Raw genomic sequence first — 21,261 nt, 5'->3', positions numbered from 1 at the left:
GTATATAGGTAACGTATATTACACACAATGAATAAGTAAACACACTTATTCCTACATTTTACCACATTTGTGACAATTAAAAGTTAATTCTGTGTATAAGATATGTATTTACGGTTTGAGATTTACTCTTCACGTGTCCATGTTTTCCATTTCAGCCTGGCAGTCCAATCCCGAAGGTGAAGTTGTGGATAGTGGCCGTGCAGAACACCACGTCGCCGCCGCGCTGGGAGGTCAAGCCGCCGAGCTCGCTGGACGGAATGTGAGTCACATTGTTGTACCTACTCATATAGAAACAGCCATGCTAAACTCGTATAGAACTTTGGTAGAAATTGATGGCCTCATCCTTTTAGATGGGGTGGACAATTCTACTTGTAAATAAACTCCGTAAATAGTAGGACAGTAATATTAGTCAGTAGAGATATCATACCATACATGTCTTTTGGAAAACGTTTGTGGACTATGCGAAGCATTTGATTACAATCTTTTCATAGCTTATCTTACTATGCGAAAGCATTTGATTATAATAAACAAGCTCAAATAATATTTTGATATTTACCAATACATTTCTGCCCAAAGCTATCATTGAACGCATGTTATTGATGCTACTACAACTCGTTTCCAGGGAATACTACCTGATATCAGCGCAGTGGGTGGGCACCCAGAACTCGCACGTGGGCGTGGTGTGGATGAACCGCGCGCAGAACCTCACCGTTTATAGCAGCTGCTACACACCCAACTGGGCTTGTACGGAGGTAAGTGCAGATTCCTAATTTATATATTATACAATACGTAGGCCTAGCATGGGTCAAATAAGAAATGAGCTCCTCCGATTGACGTTGTGACATCAACACCGAATACAGCCGCTTCTAAGAAGAGCTACAACAACATCTTCCGCTTTCCTCACCTCCCTGATAATTAACCATGAAGCGGTCTGCAAAGCATTTCATAAAAGACTATTCTAACAGAAACTCCCATTCCTTCCAGACCCATTCCGAAAAAGCTACCGACGAGCCCTGGCTAGAAGTGCACGAGCAGCCCGTCTACTCCTCCGACGGCAGCGCCTTCCTCCTGCTAGCGGGGGTGCAGGAGGGGGGCGGGCAGCACTACACACACATCAAGCACGTAGATGTGCTGCGCCAGCGCATGGCAGTGCTGTCTCATGGCAAGGTCGAGGTGGCCGAGATACTCGCCTGGGATCAGGAGAATCACTTAGTTTATTATTTAGGTGAGTTAGGTTGTGGTGGTGGGGTGTTGTGAAAGTGGTAAAGTAAGCCAGAAAGAGGTGGCTTAGGAAGTCATACCAACAATTTTCCGGTGGAAAAGCTATTATTTTTATAACCTACACGAGGTTCAAAAGTCTAAGAACTCCCTGAGTCAGCTCCTTTCGGCTTGCTAAACTCTTTTTGTAACACCTTGTATAAGCTGTAATTGTTCTGGCTGTTCTTCTGTCTTATTCACGTACTGACTCCAGCTTTAAATGTTATTTAGTTTAATTTATGTATTCGAAATAACGTGTGTTTTTTTCTTCTCCATTTAAGGTTTAGATAAAGAAAAAAAGTATATTCCTAAACTACACCCTGAACTGGTGAAGAAAGCAAATCAAATTAAGTATTTAGATTGAGTTGAGTGAGCTTTGTGCTTCACATATTTTGGTTTGTGTTTTGTATGAACTACTAACAACCGCTATTAGGTTTAAATAACAAGATGCTTCAATGAATCCTCCTCCTAACAAAAGCACCTGCTATTTTAAACTGTATGTTGACTAACCAGTATTTTAGAAGGTATTCAAATATTATTGTTCCTGTATACCATGTAAGATCCATCATCTCTCACGAGACCCTTCTCATATATTTTTGTGGTGTGTTCCCATGGACGACAATCACATTTGGAATGGAGTTGCCCCTTTCATCCCGAACCTCCTGAACCATTGAGTGTCATAAACTATCGTAGGCACAATAAACAATAAGAATTTTCACCTTCCAGGTAGTGCAGATAGACCAGGACAACGCCACGTTTATGTGGTGAGGGACCCTGGATACACTGGGGGCAGTAACTCAGTGAGAGCGAGGGCTGAACGCGAGGAGCCCAGATGCCTGACATGCGAGCCAGCCGTCTGGCCCGCAAGACTGCATTACGCCAACTGCTCGTTCTGGAGAGCCAAGTTTGCGCCGTCCAGAAAGGGAGTTGGGGTCAGGCATTATGTGCTGGAATGCGGAGGGCCTGGTCCGCCTTTAGCTGGTCTGCATGACGCTAGAACTCATAAGCTAGAAAGAATATTGTATGACACGAGGCCTTATAGGTGAGTCTGTCTGATCATTAATGTAGTCATTTATGATTTACTTAAGCTAGACAAGTAGGAGTTAAGAATTATCATCTTCAGCAACAACACCATCACATGAGTCTAAAATGGCCCACTACTGGACGGCAGCCTTTCCAAAGCAGAACTATATACAACACATAACCCCAGGACTCTTCATCCAACTACTACCATAATCCGTCAAATGTCCCATAAAACCCTGGTTTCTCCTCACCAGATCGAACAGACTCCAGGAGCTGGCGCTTCCCTCGCAGCGGTCGTTCGACGTGCAGCTCAGCTCGGGCTCCAAGGCGCGGGTGCAGCTGCTGCTGCCGCCGTCCTGGAGAGAGGAGCTGAGGGACGCCGCCTTCCCTGTGCTTGTCCATGTGTAAGTGGAACCTTACTTCTTTTATTGCAACCCGGGAAGTGGGAGAAAGCAAGAGGATATAAAAATGGTGTTGTGATCATCTGTCCCTTCTGTCTAATTAATCCAAATGACCCTCTTTAGTACCCTTTTATTAAGGTGACATTTTCTCGAAATTCCCGTTTTCACCATAACCCGCAACCCGAAGAAGAAGAAAGAAAAAATACATTTTCTTGACACTGATATTCAACTACCCTTCCAACCCCTCAGAGACGGCAAGCCCGGCAGCCAGCAAGTGACGGACGAGTTCCTGGTAGACTGGGGCACGTACATGTCGTCCCGCAACGACGTGGTGTATGTCAAGCTGGACGTGGCGGGAGCTAGAGGACTGCCGAATGCGCTACTCGAAGGCAGGCTCGGCGGCGTCGAGGTGGCTGACCAGCTCGCTGTTATTAGGTAAGAGAAATCTGGAGGCAAACATAGCGTTCTATTAAACCATAGTTTTAAACGTGTAAGCCACGCAGGACGTTCCGTTATCAAACGACATGTTTTCAAACGCATTGGTGCCATCATTTTAAAGAATCACAGATGAGATCTTGGTGACTACGACTACTGACTACTGGGAAAGTGCATACGTCATCAGTGACATCCGGCCATTAGGGTGGTCACCTATCTCTGTTGCCGTGAGTACATTTCCACTCGCAACGACGAGGTGTACGTCAATCTAGACGTGGCGGAGGCGTGGAGGTGACTGATTAGCTCGCTGTTATTAGGTGAATGAAAACTGGAGCCAAAAAGGAACATACAAAGATTTGGATGAGATGAGGAAGGTGGCGCCTTGTGATTGAGAGGATTCACCGCAACATAGCGCGAAACGTGTAAACTGTAATATGTACTTATAATATTATATTCCATATACCTATTCCATACTATGTTTGTCAACCCTTCGTGACATTGTTTTCAAGAGGCACAGACTGATGAGTTCCTGATGACTGGGGTACGTACATACGGCATGGGAGACATCTGGCTTTTAGAGTGGTCAGATGTCTCTCTTACCGTGTGTACATTGTCTTCTCGCAATGGCGTGGTCTTCATCAAGCTAGACGTGCATTCGGTGAGAAACCTTTAGGTACAGTTACTTTTAACATAGTACATTTCTGGTGAAAAACACCCTTAGACTCATGGATTTGGCATTAACCATCCGTCTGAATACTTTTTATCCCACAATGTGAAATTATATCTAATAAATGATAGATAAACCAATGTTCTTTACCTTCTTACTACTTCTTTTGAACTGTGTAAACCAATGTACCTAACTACTTCAATTATTTATTGAGGCCCACCGTCCAATATTACCTACCTACTGTTTATTTATTGTAAACCTGTGTCTAATGGTGTCAATAAATATGATTTGATTTGTGTTCAAGTGCATAATCCTTTGCATAACCTGTGACCTTTCCGTTCCAGGTATTTACTAGACACGTTCAAGTTCCTGGACGTGACCCGCGTGGCGGTGTGGGGCTGGGGCTACGGCGGCTACGTGACCGCCATGCTGCTGGGCTCGCAGCAGGCCGTGCTCAAGTGCGGCATCGCCGTGTCGCCGGTCACCGACTGGCTGTATTATAGTGAGTGATGTTGCTTCTAGGATCCCGATAGCTTGTTTTGCACATGAACTGCATAGCAAACGTCTTTTAACATGAACAAATCAAGACCCTAAATTACTCTGTTACGTGCGTAAGAAGTATTATGTACACGCATTAATATCACTTTGGCTGAAGGTCAGGGTATTGTGGCGCTTCTTGGGTGAGGTTTATTTATATCCCGCAGTGGAAGAATAGCGGATGTTGATGATGGTGATAAACAAGGATAAAACGACTCACCGGCTCGATAACATGCAACAGTACTCCATTGCACCCGTTTTACTACCCTTCAACAACTTTGAAACGAAAACCACTGCTCACTTTTCCAGACGCGGCGTTCACGGAGCGCATCCTCGGCGAGCCGTCCATCAACTACAAGGGCTACGTGGAGGCGGACGCCACGCAGCGCGCGCACCACGTGCCGCCGCACGCGCTGTACCTGCTGCACGGGCTGGCCGACATGACGGCGCCGTACCCTCATGCTCTGACGCTGGCTAGAGCGCTGACGGAGGCTGGGGTGCTGTTCCGGTATCAGGTATGTTATCAGCCAGTTTAGATAGCGTTTATAGTTTCCAAAATGCGTAGGATGAATGTAAGGTGTCTCAAGGTTCTTTTAGTAGGAACATCCTCTATGAAACTCCATGGTCTGGCAGATGTGACAGCTTCGTTCGAGCGTTCCTTAAAGCTGGCCAGGGTGGTCTCAAAGGCTGGGTGTACTATTCCGGTATCAAGCGCTGTACCCGCTGCACGGGCTGGCCGATATGACGGCTCCGTACCACCATGCTCTAACTGCGTCGTACCCTCACTCACTAACAGCCTGGGCACTAACCGAAGAGTGGTTACCTTCCTTGACCTAACGTCTCCCTTAATTTGTTACAGACGTACGCAGACGAGGGTCACGAGCTGAAAGGCGTGATCGAGCACGTGTACCGCTCCATGGAGGACTACCTGCGCGAGTGCCTCTCCCTCGACCCAGAGGACACCAAACTGCCTCCTCCCGACAGATAAGGGCATACCGCACTCGCCTTAGTCCTCGTAGCAACAGGTGGAAGAAACAGACGACGACTCCGTGACGCTTGTAAAAGATGTCAAGTCCAAGCCAAACCTCTTAGTTATAAGTGGCCGGTCGATTGAGGTTTTAACATGCACTTCTATGATAAAGAACTCTGTAAATATGTACATGAGATAGTGCTTTAAATAATGTGTTCCCTCGATATTTGCGTTGAAGCCTTTAGTCTAATGTTAGTTTGTTATAGTGACGTGATTATCAAGTGCGGGCTATGCGTTAATTATTAAGAAATGTACCGATTTCGATACAAATTACAAGTCCGTTCAGTACGAATTTTAGATTGTAATCTTCATCCATTAATCGCTTATAAACTGCCTTCCTAACTATTCATATACCTTTTCGAAGACTAGAAAGATAATAAAATGTACTTTGTACAATGGAGGAGAGACTCTATCTGCAGCGCCTTCTTAACAATATGTTAAGGTTTTAATAATAGAATTACAATTAATGTGGCCTTTAACAAGATGATTTATTGTTGAAATTCATATTGTTTAAATTCAGTATTAATATTGAGATGAATTCATTTAATTTTAATAATTATCGTAATCATTTGGTACTAGATTTTTCTCTGCTCGAAAGAGCCGGTTGAATGCATCGGTTAGGTGCATACATCTACCTACCATCATTTTCAGACCTCTAGAAGTACCTACTGTGGAGGGCACTTGTAATTCTATTAGTGAAGCCTTGTCTCGTCACCTGACGAATGTGATCACTCACACACTTCGAGCTTGTCCACTTAGGCTTTTACTAGACTTTTCTACAGCAATCTATACATAAGCTATTCTATACCTTTCTTAGAAATAAATTAAAATTATTTCACAACGCATTAGACCTCTTCAATATTTTGTATTATACATAAAGGTAATGTTTGTTTCAGCAGTATGAAGTAAAAGTATATTTAATTGAATTCATAAATACTACACACTGTCTTAACAAATGATCCGTATAGCGCTTATGAAATATAATATTAACATATTGTTGTCGAGTAAAAAGCTATGGCATTTTACGAGGATAAACTGATTCTTATCTGCATACATTTTTTCTCGACAACACCGGTGGTACATATTTCGTACTAGCTACACGGAACACCTATATTGTAAACACACATAAAATATGTATATGATATAAAACCAGCTAATAATCTTCATATACAAATAAATATTATAAATAAACAAGGAGCTTATCATTTAGGGAAAGTAAAAATATGAATGATTATGTTAATGACAAAATATCTAAGTAACGCTATCAAATTCGAATCCGATATACCTCATACGACTTGAATATATCCGATCATTGTCATAGCTATAAATATAGAATTAAATTATAGAAATAAAGTGACCTTGTTCGGCGACTCAAAAGCATAATGTATGATTCATAAACATAAACTGACACTGTCCTAGAATGAACCTACAAACACCAGAAGGATATAAAAATATGCTGGATGCTGGTATCCGCGCCACCACTCAAGTTCCATAGCCGCAGCGAAGCAACTTGGTGTCACTTAGTATGATAGGCAGATTAGTTCCCGCTTTTGCCGTATGGCGTCAGTGGTGGCGCCGACTCTACCGCAGAAAAGCTCTCATACAAAAGAGTTCAACGCGTGCAGCAAGTCCTTAAATCTCTTTACCAAAAACATAAATTACATCCCACACCAAAACTGCTAAACACTTAAAGTAATCATAACGTTAGTACTTACATAGAAGTTGGCAGAACTCCGATACACCAGTCATCTCCATTCTAGTATTAAAATAAAAGAATACGACGCAGATTATGAATTGAAAGTAGACTGAAAAAGAAACTAATTAAGATGTAGAAACGTTTTCTTTCAGTACATTCACACAATAACTGCCGTATACACTAAATACCTAATAAATAATAAAATATAAAAAGACCCTTACACAGTTTTTATGTTAAAGGATCTCGAAACAAAGGCATAAATGGTGTAATAAACTTGTACAAAGTAGAGATAAATTGAGCTAATATTTGCCTTTCTGATTAGTAGACATTTCGGTAGGTAGCCGTCGGGGTCATATTATAGAACCAATCTCAGAGAAAGTGAATTTACAAGTGTAATCCATTGTTAATTTAACAAATCTACTAGGTACCTACAGACAAAAAAACATAATTATCTGTTATCACCGTAGATATACGAGCTTTCACAATTAGGAAAAGTTTTATGGCTGTACAATATACAATACTTATTACTTAGTTATTATTACCATAGTCAGTAAGTTTGTAGTTTGAAAGAGTTAGATGGGATATTTTATGTCTTCGGGAAATACTTGCAATATAAATTTACTTAAGCGCTGAGCTTGGTTCTACAATTGAAGCCTGAGTTGGTCTGTAAATTGGATCGTTGTTGTTGATTTCACTATAACTGTGACATGACTAGATATTCGTTGTTGTTGTTTAGCGGTAACTGTTTGCCGATATTGAACTAGTAATTATTGGGATACCTACATAGACGCATATCGTACATTCCATGTTTGCGAAGACTGCCAATTGGGTCTAAATTTTACAATCATTAACTATAATACGATTCATCGACGAGTTTAGTTCAATTGCAATTAGGATCTTAAGGACGCTGTGATTCTTCTATTGCATAATTTTATTGATAAATGAATTAATATTTAAAATAATTATATTAAAATGTCTTCATCTGATATCATGTAGGGCCTAGACAAATCGAATTCGTTATAATTATTAAATTAAAGAGTTTACTATGGTTAATGTTTATTTACATCATTTTCAGAATTCTTCCATTATTCGGGCGATACCACGCTTCTTCACTATAATTTATTAAATCAAAAGATATAGACAATATTTTACGGGTTACTTACATCACTCTAATACGAGATTTTAAAGTAAGTTAAAACAATGAGAGAGTAATGGAAACCGGGTGCTTTAAATTTTTACATCTGTTGTATATATTGTTTTCTTTAGCAGGTCTGTTCTCTAGTTATACATGTATCGAAATAAATTATTTCTCGTTGACTTACTATTGAATGACACACACACATAAGTATATAATAATATAGTACCGCGTTTATGTGTACCTTCAAGGGTTGTATTTGAAATATCTTGGAATTTTAATATTTCTTTAAGATTTTCATTTATGGGAGTCAGAACCATTGCGGGCCCTGATTAAGATGAAATTTTGCAAATAACACCAATTTAATGTGTGTAGTGTAATGTGTTTGTTAAGAGTGCAGTTAGTCAATGGCGGGTGTAACCTAATGTCAGATTTAGGGAACTGTTAAATAGCTCCGTTTAAGTGAGTTCTTTTATTGAATAGATAATTATGATGTCTAGTCTCACCATGTCTCCACGTTATGATTATGACAATACATAGTTCCGTTCACGTTAATCTTCCTTCCCGAGAGACCAACTTGAGGTATTTTCCTTTTCCAAAATCGCAGTTTAGTCTTCCATAGAAGCGAGAGCTTCACTTATTTTGGAACAGGAAAATAGTATCTGTGATTACTGTGTCAATTATTCCTCTTGTTGGTACGGAGCAAATTATTTCAGCTCTTCCCGAGATTGAATAGGCCGCTGCTGCTTCCGTCGTTAATAAATATACATAAATTATTTATTTAAAATTTATCCTCGTCTATTTAAACGTAATTTTGCTATTTACAACTAATAAATCCCTTATTATCCTTCGTAGCATCATAAAACGATTTTTATAATGTGTTTCCCTTACTTACGAGTCTTATGACGTTGTTAATAATCTATACGTAAATTCATTTGTAAAATTGTGTTTAAGAATAATGAACTACGTATAAGAAATCAATATGGCTGAATAAGTTGGTTGTGAGTAGCAGAATTGATCTGCAGTTTCTTGGATGTTTATTAATGTGACTCCGTACATCTGTTCTTAGAATTCCTCTGCAAAAAACATGATTGTAACTTGATGTTTATCAAACCTGCTAATCTTGAATAACCAGATATCATCATTTGCGTTTTTTAACATCGAGTTATAATGTGACGTCTTAGAAATTCCCTGTGTAACTTAGAAAAACCTCGGACACCTTTTAGAACTTAGAGTGCAAATTGTGGACTTCTGAATATTGTAAATCATAAAATGTCCTCTTGTCCAACGTTAGACCTTATAGGTACTAATAAATTACACCATCACTCAGAAAAGTACTTACAACAAGTAAACCTAGATACCTACTTCTTACTTCAATCAAATACTTAAAGAACCAAAAATACAATAAATAATATTCAGTAGTTCATAATTAAATGTATTTATACATGGCGTGACCTTAGCTGGACAACTCCATATTGATTGTTAATCAGTGTTACAAATTCTTATCATCTTGACTAAGAGTTAGTGTTGTATAGATCGGTACGATTCATTTGTAAATTCGAATTATTCTGTTACTATTATTGTAAATTTTCTTTGAATAAATAAAATTTTAAAATTTACATAATCGTTCATCGGGAGGTTTTATTTTTATTCCTTTTGTGTCTCAGTTGTGGGTCCCAGATTTTTCATTTTGTTCCAAAGTTCTACACTGCGGAAGTATCTCTCGAGCTGCTCATTTGGCTGTCCGAGGGAGTTGTGTTGAGGGCCGCTGAAGGCTCCTACTGAAGCGTTAGGCTGGGACAGGTTGCGCATCATTTCATAATGGGAGAAGTTCATGGATAGGACGGAGCCACTGTCTATGCCCTGAAAGGTTGTCGTGTCAAAGGTAGGATTGTCCATGTGGATTTCTATTGGCGTCATGACTCGACCTACGGGGCTGCTTGGTGTCGAAGTGTCTCCCAGCTTGCTTTTCTTCAGCCTCGCTGTGGCCAGGGGCTTTGTCACTTCAGTGGAGTTGAAAGACTTCTGCCGCGCCGTCTGTCGCTTCAAGAGGCGGTCGCAGTCCGGGGCCGCACAAGACTTTGCTTTACAAACGATTATTTTCTCTGTACCAGTAAAGTCTTCCATGGTTTTGTTTATGTTTTCTGAATACTGGTTATTAATGCATATTTTGAAAAGGGAGCTTACATTGCTGATTAATGTATAAAAATCTGTTTTATTCGCGAATTAACAAAGTACTCTGTGAAAATGGTTCAGCCCGTCAAAATCGTGTCAAAAGAGTGTCAAAATCATAAATTGTAATGACATTATGAAGCTCATGAAGACATTGTTCAAGAATCAGAGAACAGAGAAGGAACAATAATATTTTGGTGGTTTTCAGAACAAGTACTAAACTTATATTATTATCCATACATTAAATTTTAAGAGCCATCTAGCGTACATAGAAAGTATTTTTACCTGCACATTCTGAAAAATAAGGGCTGCGAGTTGCCTGCGAAGTCCATCTCGCTGTAGTTCCATATAACTTACGAGGGGTACAGAGGGCGCTTCACACTTTACTTCACTTATCAAACCTAGATGGCGCCACTGATCACAACTTCAAGAAAAGGGATTCAAAGGGAAATAGGTATTTTTCGAATGCAAGTAAAATTATATATTTACCCAAATAAACCAAATCCAATGGAACAAAACTATGGATGAATAAAATAAAATCTAACTTAAATGTCGTTTCCGTGTAGTTTATCCTAAGTAATGGCCCTGTATGAGTTTGGAAGTCAAGTAGGCGTCGCACAGGGCGGCCGTGGTGGGCGCCAACGCCTCTAGTTCCGCCTTCACTCCGCTGGAGAGCATCGACTTCAGCTCTTTTTTTATTGCTGCACCTATACAGATGATACGGTGATAAATTATTGTGTATTTACCTAACAATATACCGGTACAGTTATAATAAATGATTATAAGTAGACTTTTCAGTAGTAAACAGAATCTATCTAGAATAACTCAGGAAGTAGAATTGACTGTGAAATCTAATACCATATAAGATACAATGGCTATATTGACTTGATGATGCTGATGGTAAAATGATTAGCCAATCATAGGGCTACCCAGAATGGGCCTCAGCAGAACATAATATATTGGGTGTGGAGTTGAGGCGTCAATGCCTGCTTTGGTGCCTCCAATGGTGCACCTAATTAGAAACGATTTAGTAATCTGTGACCTAATAAAAACGCAAAAGTTGCCGCACTAAACCTTACCAGCAGCATTATCCAAGTAAGGTCGTTTCAGCAGCGAGTTCAGTTTACGTCTGTCCAGGTCGGTCAGCCTCATCCTGGCCTCAGCCGGGGCGAGCGTCATGACGTCACTGTGCCGAGCCCCGAGCAGCGCCAGCGAGGGGCAGGCGAGGGACGAGGAGAGGTGGGATTGGGCCTGCGGGTGTTGATGATAAAGTTAAGTTTGGTCATCATTAGCTAACAATGTTCTGCTGTTGGTAGTGTCTAAGGCTGCTGGACAAAGGCTTCTTTCAGTATTGGGTATTGGCTGGTGTAAGTGAATTGGTGGGAGGAAACCACAGCAAACATATTGTGAGACAACCATACCAGATAGCTGGTAACTGGATGATATACTTAGGTATATCCCTTAGTTCTGTACCGATACCTATATATAACTTTTATCCCGGACGTCCCACAAGAACCACTTTAAAAGAGAGCTAAAGCTTGCGCGGGCACTAATTCATTAACAATCTAAAGACAGAGAGCCTATGTCTAGCAGTGAACGATTACGCGCTGCTGACGATACCGAATTTAAAGTCAACCAGTAAAACTTACCAAAGAGCCATACTTGTAGGTGAGGAAGATCTCCATGCCGTGCGGGTCGGGGTCCACCAGCGCCAGCGCGCGCAGCCGCAGCTCGCGGCTCAGGCGCCGCAGCAGCCGCCGCGAACACACGTCCGGGTAGCCCTTGCCCTGGACAATATAGTATGAGGTAGATGGCTTCATGTTAGTACCATTATGTGGTCCAGAAGGTATGTTTTCTTACAAATGTTGAAAAACGACGTATGCTACTAGTGCGGAAGGTCATTATAATCCCGTAGCCTTTCACTCCTCTGCGTGTTTTGGAAACACAATGGTAACACAATGGTAATAAAGTCACATACATACTAATATTTGATATTGTAGGAGAGTATGATCTCTCTATCTGTCAGAAGCCACGAGGCACAGGCGCCACGGCAGCTGGCTAGAGCATACATCCGGGTAGCCTTTGCCTTGGACAATGGTGTAGTGAGGTAGGTTGGCTTTGTTATGAGTTTTACGATGCTTCAACAAGTGCCATGCCATTGTTGTATAACGGGATTAGAAAAGTAAACTTTGGCTCTTCTGGGACTTTGATGTGAAATAAAGTGTAGAGAGAGCATGCCGGATGTAAGTAATGTATTCTTAGTAAGTATCTATATGATCCCTATTGGATTCTTATTGTTTGGTGTTCTTATTAGAATACAGTCGATCAAGTTTGATTTTATAATAAATTGCTTTAACTCCATGAACGAAAAAGTGTATGCAAGATTAGTTAACTCACCGTTAAAATAATAACTGGGCCCAACCGAGCTAAAGCTCCTTCGTCCAAGAGCTTCTGGAAAATGGCATCCTTTTCCACCACCAGAATGTATTTAGCTGTGGTTGCGAATGATTTGATTCCTGATATATCTTGAGGCACTAAAACTCCTGAAAATAATCATATTAGATATATTGTTATTTGCAATGCAACACTTTGCGTTTCGAAAGTGTGTTTTGAATCTAACATGAGCTGAGCTGAAAGATAAAATTTCGCAGCTATCAATGCCACTAAAGTTTCATAAACTGATTCTTTAGCAGCCAGCAGTGGTTGAAAGAGGAAGGTTGAGAATATAAAAGAGTTATAAGGGTAAGCGAAATTCCGGCCGTAGGTATACCGACCTCCAGCCCCCATACAATCGACTCTCTTCCCGCCAGCAGTTTCCATCGTGAGAGGACCAGCCACCAGCCCCTTGGCGGTGGCGGTGATGCCGAGGCTCCAGGGCGGGGTCTCCAGCAGGCAGCACGCGTCGCGCACCGCCACGTCCAGGTAGGATTGACTACGGAGACGGGTCACGTTCTGGTAGAATAGCTCTCTGGGAATTGATGAAGGTTAAGAGATTTTTAAGATGAATTTACCATTACTGATGCTGTATTTTGTTCTATAAATAGGTGTTGTTACTTAAAGAGTAGGTAGAGTCCTAATTTTGTGTTTATTTTTCATTTGCTAAATAGATTTATTGCATTTTTGAGTGCAAATGTTAACTTAAAGCAGGCTCACAAAGTCACCTCCGACTATCACTTTGGAGTTTCGGAGAGTGTTTACGGTTTTATGGATGTGTTTTTTAGTAAAATTAGTTTACCGTCTAGTCACTGTTAAGTTCTTCGATAATAGCTCGTGCACTTTAGTGAGGACAAAAACTATGATGTTGAATCGAGTTCTGTCTTCACTGTTAGAATAGTTTATGACCGTTTTCTTCGCATCATTAAAAGCTTTTAATGTTACCCTGGAAAATCATGTAACAATTAGGTATATAGGTATACTTATATAGATATTTTCTATTTATATAGATACTTAAGTATGTATTTGGTTTTACCTACCTATCGAAATCATAGATGCAGTTACTCCAAAGCCTCTGGTTTCTAATGATCAATTTAGGGGTCTCTTTATTTTCGGCAGCTCTGTTTATGTTATCAAGAATATCTTCAACTTTTTTTAATAGTGACTTTCTTGTGTCGTTGTGTTCTTTTAACAAGACATCGGGTGATTTATCTGCAAATAGGTATTTAGGTTATTAAAATTAATAGTAGGTAAGTAACTATACCTATACATAACGGGACACCGGCAGTCCCGTAAATTGAGGATTAACGGCGGAAAGGTGGGGTAACACAGGGGGTCAAGCAGGGAATCTCATACATCAAAATTTGTAAAAATATATATAGTGAAGTACTAACATAATAATATGTTCTTTGAGTCAGATAAACCCCACTGAGGCACCCCCTTTCCGTTGGTCCACTATTTATGGGACACCATGTAAGTATATTACTTTCTACACTTGTTGTATTTATAGTTACTATACCTTTTATGGTTTCGTCGGTCCGAGACAGAAGTTGCCTCACTTCTTGAAAGTTTAATTTTCTATCCGGAAGAACTAATCCAGAATTTCTTTTTTCGTTCGAATCTGGAATGTTGCTATGAGCCTGTAGCTTATCAATGGCAACTGTAAGTTTCGGATCTTGTCTAAACGCTGATATTGCCATTTGACGAAGATCTTTCGGGATCTTAAACTCATTATTCATAATATCCATGCTTGTTTACTGCAAACAAAAAAGAAGAAGCTATAAAACTTTGCGGTATTTTTTGTGGACCCTCTTCCTATTCAACCGAAGATCATAATTGACAAACAAACCCGATAAAACTCTATTAAAGTAGACCAGACAGGAGCAAAAGTGACGATGATCCCTACCTACAGTATGGTGAGATGTTTATCTCCCCACAAACAATAACAGGGGTACAATGGCGAGGCTCGTAAAAGAGCCGGGAGACAATGGGGCAACTCCTCGAGTGTTCTCGCTGCCTCGCGTCGCCGGTGGCGCATCCGACGACTGCGACGGAAAAAATCACAATAGATTTAATCGAGATGCACAGGCGTCTCGAGCAGCAGATGACACCACGTGAAGACCCCACAATACCCGCGAAATGACGTCATAATAGCCTCGAATTATCGCCCCCTCTTGTCTCAACCAAATATTTAACATCGGACCCGTTTTTTTTCCAAGACGACCATAAATAACAAGGTTACAATCTGACAAATGATGAGGACCGTTACCACAAACCTTTTGTTAAAGGTGACATATTGCACGAGGCGATGTTTACGTCTTATTATGGGATGGATGTAAATATACGAGATGGTTCTCGGTAATGGAAGACAGTTTGCCACCTGATTAATGACTGGTTTTCCTCAGAACATACTAATCGCTTTTGGCTTGTGAATTAACTTTCTAAGTCTATTAAATAAAGTCTATTAAGTAAATTGTGCTAGGTAGTTTGTTAGTTTTTCAAGATCTTTAGGTAACTTATTGTCTATAAAATGGATCTCATCATCGGAGGCCACCACTGGCAGTTGCAATCCTCACAAGATCGCCAACAGTGTGAGAAAGTAGCACTTGAACCCTTTTCCCAGCTCTTACCCTTGACTCCCCGAGGCGACCGATAGCATCAGCGGGTGACAGCCCGCACAAATAAACTACAAATTGTTCGATAGCTCTTCTCAATTGATTGTCGCAATTATTCGCCACGCAAAGGGTTAGCGAGAGGTGAGAATGAGAAACTGTTTATCTATCGACGCGATCGCTTCGCGCTTCGACCTAACTCTTTGGGTCACATACAAAGAACGAAGGGTCGAATGGTAAGTCACCACGGGATGCTTGCTTTTCGCTATTATTTTTTGTCGCCATCTCTTCTGCGATAGCGCTGATAATACGATCTCTATTATGATTAACGGGCAAGTGTTTAACGACTTATTTAAGGTGGCTTGACTCGGGGTAGATAAAAAACAGAAAACACCATCATGCTGGCACATTGACGCGGATGTTTGTCGCTGATTCTGCGTCGCCAAAAAAGCTTCCCACAAAACCGCGCTACTCTAGCGGTCAGTGGAGCGATATGTGAGTGTAACTGTTACAAATAGGAAATAACAGAGTATTCTCATTGTGGGTGAAGTGGGTGCCGCCGGTGCCGCGGCGGGGGTCCCCCACAATGGACCTCCATAGTGTTATCTCGATGGACGATACGTTGCCGCCTAATTGACTCCTCAAATATTATTCTAATACCGATTTATTGGTTGCAGATTGACATTCAAGTACCTACTGTGATTAGAATATTTGATTGCTTGAACCTTTGATTATAATATAGTATTCTTCTGTTCAGATATTATAGTACTTACTAATGCAATGAAACCATAGGATTACACAAATGTTATTATTTAAAATAAAATCTCTTGGATAAAGAAAAGTAAAAATTAATTACTTATCCTTATAAATATATTTTAAAAAATGCTTAGGATTAATAAATGTGTAAGTAACTAAAACCTACAGTTACACATTTATCTGAGACTATAAACCCTGCATGTACCGGGTACCCTACCCTATAATGCAAGTAGGTATAGGAATAATTTTCAAATTGGTATTATGCAAAATGACGACCTTAAGGTACCCACATTCCCATACAAGTGCGGGACTGCAACAGTTTCTCACCATCCCAAGTGGCTACTCACGACTGTCGCATTGTGATCGAAACAATAATTGTAATATCGTTTTATAATCGTAAGCAAGTTCTCCAAAGACCATTACAATAGTATTTGTTACTCAAGAGGTTTGCCAGAGCTGGGGGCCTCTTGGCTACTTCGTGGCTTTTGTTGCTATTGTTGGAATACCTACGTTATTTTATCTGGAAGTAGAATCTTGAACATTTTAGATGATAATTAGCGTACTTAGTCACAAATGCATAAATTTATTCATTTGAATGCGTTACTTTCGACTTTAGCAAATGACCATATCACATAGGTTGCTTTATATTGCAGTCTTCTATCTTTTAATTTAAAACAACTTAAATGACTTATTAATTTTAAAAACAATGTTAATCTCTACATGCAAAAAAATGTAATATGAGCTCAACCCCATCCGGTGGCGGTGCTGAAGTGGCGTCCCACCGCGCCCCGCGTTCCCACCCCACTCCACCCCACAATCTGCTACCAGCTCTCAAACATTTACATTCTCACAAAGCGACTGTCACATATTAAACGTTATAATTACGAACGCAAAGATTTATAGCGCAAAACAATGCGCGATCCAACCACTCAACCCTTTGTTTCCGCATGAACAAAAGAAAACGAGCATCGGAAATAAGCATTGCTCATTTAGATCGTAATTAATAGGACTTTTCTCATAATAAACAATTAAAATGGAGAGCAAAAAATCAAACTGTAAAATTTTGTGACCTTTTCATAAACCAGTTTGCCTTTGATCCTGTTTTTTTGTTGGACACGCGCTAACCCAAAATGTCGTTTAGAGACAAAGTGTGAAAACGAAAGACCGCAAGCCACAAAACACAATATCATTTAACACAGGATAAATACGTTTAAGTATTAGTTACAATAAAAAGTTAAAATTACTTAGCGCTTCAACAAAAAAGTAAAAACATGCAGTGTGTAGACCGGTCGTGTGAGGGAATAAGTACGGAGTTAATGTTGGTAATCTGTTCTTTACCCAACTGCAGATTTAATTTGCATTATGAACACTTTAGCAAACAGCTATTAAGGGCTAGCACTCAGACACATTACATATATCTACATGTATGTGTGAATCAATAATAAACGCTTGGTATCTTTAATACACTTCACATAGAATTCGGAGAAACAATGTAAGATACTGCTACAAATTGAGTCAGAATACCTAACGTTAAAATAATTTTCGCTTAGGTTGAGTGATAGCATAACTTACTGTACACTGCCATGATAAAATATAAGTAGGTTATTACTAGATAAAAAAAATATTTCCTTTTTGATTTAAAACTTAATCAAATACCTACACAGTCACCCCTGCAAGTGAAGATTTGAAGTCAAAGCACGACGGACAGGTGTCTGCGCAGGCGCCGCCAATCGACGGCGATTATCTAATAATACTTATTCAAATAACCAAAGCTTTGCTACTGTTTCAGAACCAGTTTGTATTATTTGTGGATAAAATGCTGTACAGTTCAAGAATAACTAACGACGTGTTAATTGTGGTGATATAGAAATTAGATGTTGCTGGTTAATATCGATAAGCATCTTAGATTTTTAAATTCATTTATGGCTGATCGAATCCCCTAATTAAACTCTGCTGATAGCATCTATAGTTTAACAGTTAATTTGATGAAAATTACTTAATACCTAACTAATAATAAATTATAAATTAATAACTTGGTAATTTCAAGTAACTCGTTAAATTAATATAAATTTTAATATAACTTACCTAACTAGCAAAATAAAAGGTGCCCAATTGGACATCGTAAAATTTAATTAATGTCTGTGATTAAAGTTATTATTCCATTCGCAGATAGTCGTAGTCATAAATATGTTGTTTATAGTCCTAACTAGGAAGATGTTCGTAGGCAAGAAGCCAACAGGATATGTTTAGGAGTTCCATTAGGTACCACTTTGTTAGAGATTGTACGCATTAGGAAAGCTGTGCAAGCAGGTGACACTCAGAACAAGCACCTGCGTAGCCATAATAATAACTAGGAATAGATTTACGAGAAACTAGGTACCTATTTCTATTAATGTAGACGTTTCTAATACTCGTCGATACTTGCCTATTGCAATCTAGTGGATAAATAAGTACTTACCAAATTCAACAAATAATGAAGATTGTCTGCTGTTGTTTAGACTTTAAAATGCTTATCAAGAACTTACAAAGTCAGCACGAAGTCTCCCTTCACAGGGATAAATCGATAATAATTATTGTTATTATTAACCGAAATTAAATTAAAATGTTTCAGTTGATCAAAGGCTGAAGTTTTTTGCCGTCATGGCCGTGATGGCCGTCAACAAGTTTTCATTAGTTTTCTCTCTCTACGTTTACCGTTTACCGCCACAATTTTTCTTTTCTTTTTCATATATTTTTTTTAATTATGTAAGAACTTGGACAATATTTCAAACAGCCAAAAAAATAATTTTCAAGGAGTTTGATTTCTAACTCTCTCAAAATTTACAATACCGTAAAAAACAATCGTGACCAAAAAACAAATAGACGAACGGACATTATTATTAAAAGAAATTAGTGAGCGTATCGGTCTATCAGCCATTTATCAATGGCGCGTGCGGCCGCCTCCGAAGCGCCTCCGTGTCGTCCCGTGTGTGGCACTGGCCGAGATGCTAATCAGCCAGCTGTCAGTGCCACAGACACTCACTTCTCAAGCCCATAGACAATAGTAGGTAACGCATTTAAACTTTTTCCGAAAAGGTATAGGTGGGTAGCTGAGTATAGGTGGTTCATGTTGTTGCCAGTACATACATAGACGAAAAGCTAATTATAGGTTTTCGCATATGGAGACGATATAACAATAACAACACATACTCACCTAATAATAAATTCTACTTAGATTATACTTATGCTACTTATTTATTTGGTATCTATTACGTACTAAAGTTAGTTATAATATGTTTTCTAATAGAACATAAGCTGCCGCTAAAGAGGTCCACACTATTACTATTACACATCTGGTTAAAAGTATTACTAGCTCTTACTAAGAATGAATTTTGTCTGTAGTTGCTGTTACATTGAGGAATACTAAGAAGCGGTCTGTTACGCGTTCTTCGCCACGGAACTCTTAAACCAAGTTTACCTAGCAGATCCGGACAGTCAACGTAACCTCGAAATATTTTAATTAAATAAATTATATCGCTGATATCCCTTCTTAATTTAAGAGGAAGCAAGTGAAGTTTGATACATTTACATTCGTAATTTGAATCAATAAGTTTGAATTTAAAGCCGAGATACCTAATAAACCTTTTTTGGATACGTTCGAGTCTGTCGATATAAATATCATACTGGGGATTCCAGATCTGGGAAGCATACTCAAGGTGGCTTCGGACATAAGCGCAGTATAATATTTTAACTGTCTTCATGCATTTGAACGGGCGAGAAGAACGTATTAAGAAACCGAGGGCCTTAGAAGCTTTTGTGATTATGCTATCGATATGTGAATCAAAAAGAAGCTTACTATCATGCACTACACCAAGGTTGATGATGATGATACGCTTGTAAGGCTCTGATTCTGAAGCATGTACGTACTCATATGTTTGTTGCGTTTTCGAGTGAATGAGATGTGAAAACATTTATCTACATTGATGTCGAGTTTATTATTGAGGCAGTACACACTAAGTCGATCTAGATCATCCTGCAGGAGTTCCTCATCAATTGAGTTATTTACAGCTTTGAAAATTTTCATGTCGTCAGCAAACATTAGATATTCGGAATTACGAAAGCAATCATTGATGTCATTTATAAATATAATAAATAGAAGGGGCCCCAGAAGAGATCCTTGCGGAACACCAGATGGAATGTTTATCCACGAGGATTTAAAGCCATTTAAAACAACTGCTTGAGATCTTCCCGTGACATAAGATTGGAACCAGGAGAGCAATGCACCGGTAACACCTATTCTACTCAACTTTTTTAATAATAAACTATGGTCAATACGATCAAATGCTTTACTATAGTCAGTGTAAATAACATCTACCTGACTACCACCATCCATTTTCTCGGTGACAAAGTCATTGAATAACGCAAGATTAGAGACAGTAGATCGCCCTTTTAAGAACCCGTGTTGCATGGGGCTGAAAGAAGATTTAATGCAACTATATAATTGGGTATAGACTAATCGCTCAAGTACCTTAGCCAGAAGACAGAGCTTAGATATTGGCCTGTAATTGTCAATCTTATGTTTACTGCCCTTTTTATGTATAGGAGATATAAAAGCACGTTTCCAATTTACAGGCATAGTACCTTCAGATAATATCTTCTTGAAAATTAAGGACACAGGAATGGATAGTTCAGCAGCACAGGGCACTATAAACATAGCAGGTAACGTGTCAGGGCCGGCAGATTTATTTAAGTCAAGAGAGCGAAGTTGTTTTTCTACGTCAGAAGTCAATATTTCAACTTGCGAGATATGACAGCAGGGTTGAAAGTCAGCGAATTGATTGTGAACATTAGAAGTACTAGTTTCATTAAAGGTAGAGTAAAAAAAGGAGGCAAATAGTTCACTAATTTCCTGACCGGAGTCACTGGAAGTGTACTTATAGGTCATTGTTGAGGGGAATGTGCTAGCAGATTTATTGTTTTTTATGTACGTCCAAAATGATTTAGGGTTAACGTTGATTGATTCTTCTATCTTTTCTATATATTTATTGTAACATTGCCGCTCAACGTCCTTGATCCTGCCCCGAAGTGTTTTTAATGATAAATAATCAGATAAGTTACCGTAGGTTTT

General features: G+C 39.5%; 3 protein-coding genes across 5 annotated transcripts in view; 1 reads left to right on the top strand and 2 right to left on the bottom strand.

The window, feature by feature from the left end:
* LOC105388930 (inactive dipeptidyl peptidase 10) overlaps positions 1-5,771 on the top strand; it is a 78,601-nt gene extending 72,830 nt beyond the window's left edge. For 2 of the 3 annotated variants that reach the window (XM_048628077.1, XM_048628082.1), the window contains 10 exons: positions 156-259; positions 623-752; positions 985-1,225; positions 1,539-1,604; positions 1,984-2,299; positions 2,535-2,684; positions 2,931-3,116; positions 4,128-4,285; positions 4,630-4,835; positions 5,180-5,771. In XM_048628077.1, coding sequence (XP_048484034.1) covers positions 156-259; positions 623-752; positions 985-1,225; positions 1,539-1,604; positions 1,984-2,299; positions 2,535-2,684; positions 2,931-3,116; positions 4,128-4,285; positions 4,630-4,835; positions 5,180-5,308 — 1,686 coding nt within the window. In that variant the 3' untranslated portion in view covers positions 5,309-5,771. The remainder of the gene's footprint in view (positions 1-155; positions 260-622; positions 753-984; positions 1,226-1,538; positions 1,605-1,983; positions 2,300-2,534; positions 2,685-2,930; positions 3,117-4,127; positions 4,286-4,629; positions 4,836-5,179) is intronic. The other variant, XM_048628085.1, reaches the window with a different exon arrangement.
* A 3,824-nt stretch (positions 5,772-9,595) lies between these two features.
* On the bottom strand, positions 9,596-10,414 carry LOC125490068. Its single transcript, XM_048628096.1, has one exon. It carries the CDS (start codon positions 10,306-10,308, stop codon positions 9,829-9,831), a length of 480 nt encoding a protein of 159 aa, XP_048484053.1. The 5' UTR covers positions 10,309-10,414; the 3' UTR covers positions 9,596-9,828.
* Positions 10,415-10,850: 436 nt separating this feature from the next.
* On the bottom strand, positions 10,851-18,732 carry LOC105388923 (meiotic recombination protein SPO11). Its single transcript, XM_048630941.1, has 9 exons — positions 18,680-18,732; positions 14,306-14,543; positions 13,827-13,998; positions 13,589-13,732; positions 13,128-13,321; positions 12,751-12,896; positions 12,003-12,140; positions 11,433-11,604; positions 10,851-11,060 (listed from the first exon to the last, which is right to left on the bottom strand). The coding sequence occupies exons 2-9, from the start codon at positions 14,532-14,534 to the stop codon at positions 10,921-10,923; spliced, it is 1,335 nt and encodes a 444-aa protein (XP_048486898.1). The 5' UTR covers positions 14,535-14,543; positions 18,680-18,732; the 3' UTR covers positions 10,851-10,920.
* Between the last annotated feature and the right edge of the window lie 2,529 nt (positions 18,733-21,261).

Source organism: Plutella xylostella, chromosome 4 (assembly GCF_932276165.1).
Source record: "Plutella xylostella chromosome 4, ilPluXylo3.1, whole genome shotgun sequence".
Classification (NCBI taxonomy): domain Eukaryota; kingdom Metazoa; phylum Arthropoda; class Insecta; order Lepidoptera; family Plutellidae; genus Plutella; species Plutella xylostella.
The sequence above is the reverse complement of the archived record's forward strand: the minus strand, read 5'-3'. Positions and strand labels throughout refer to the sequence as shown.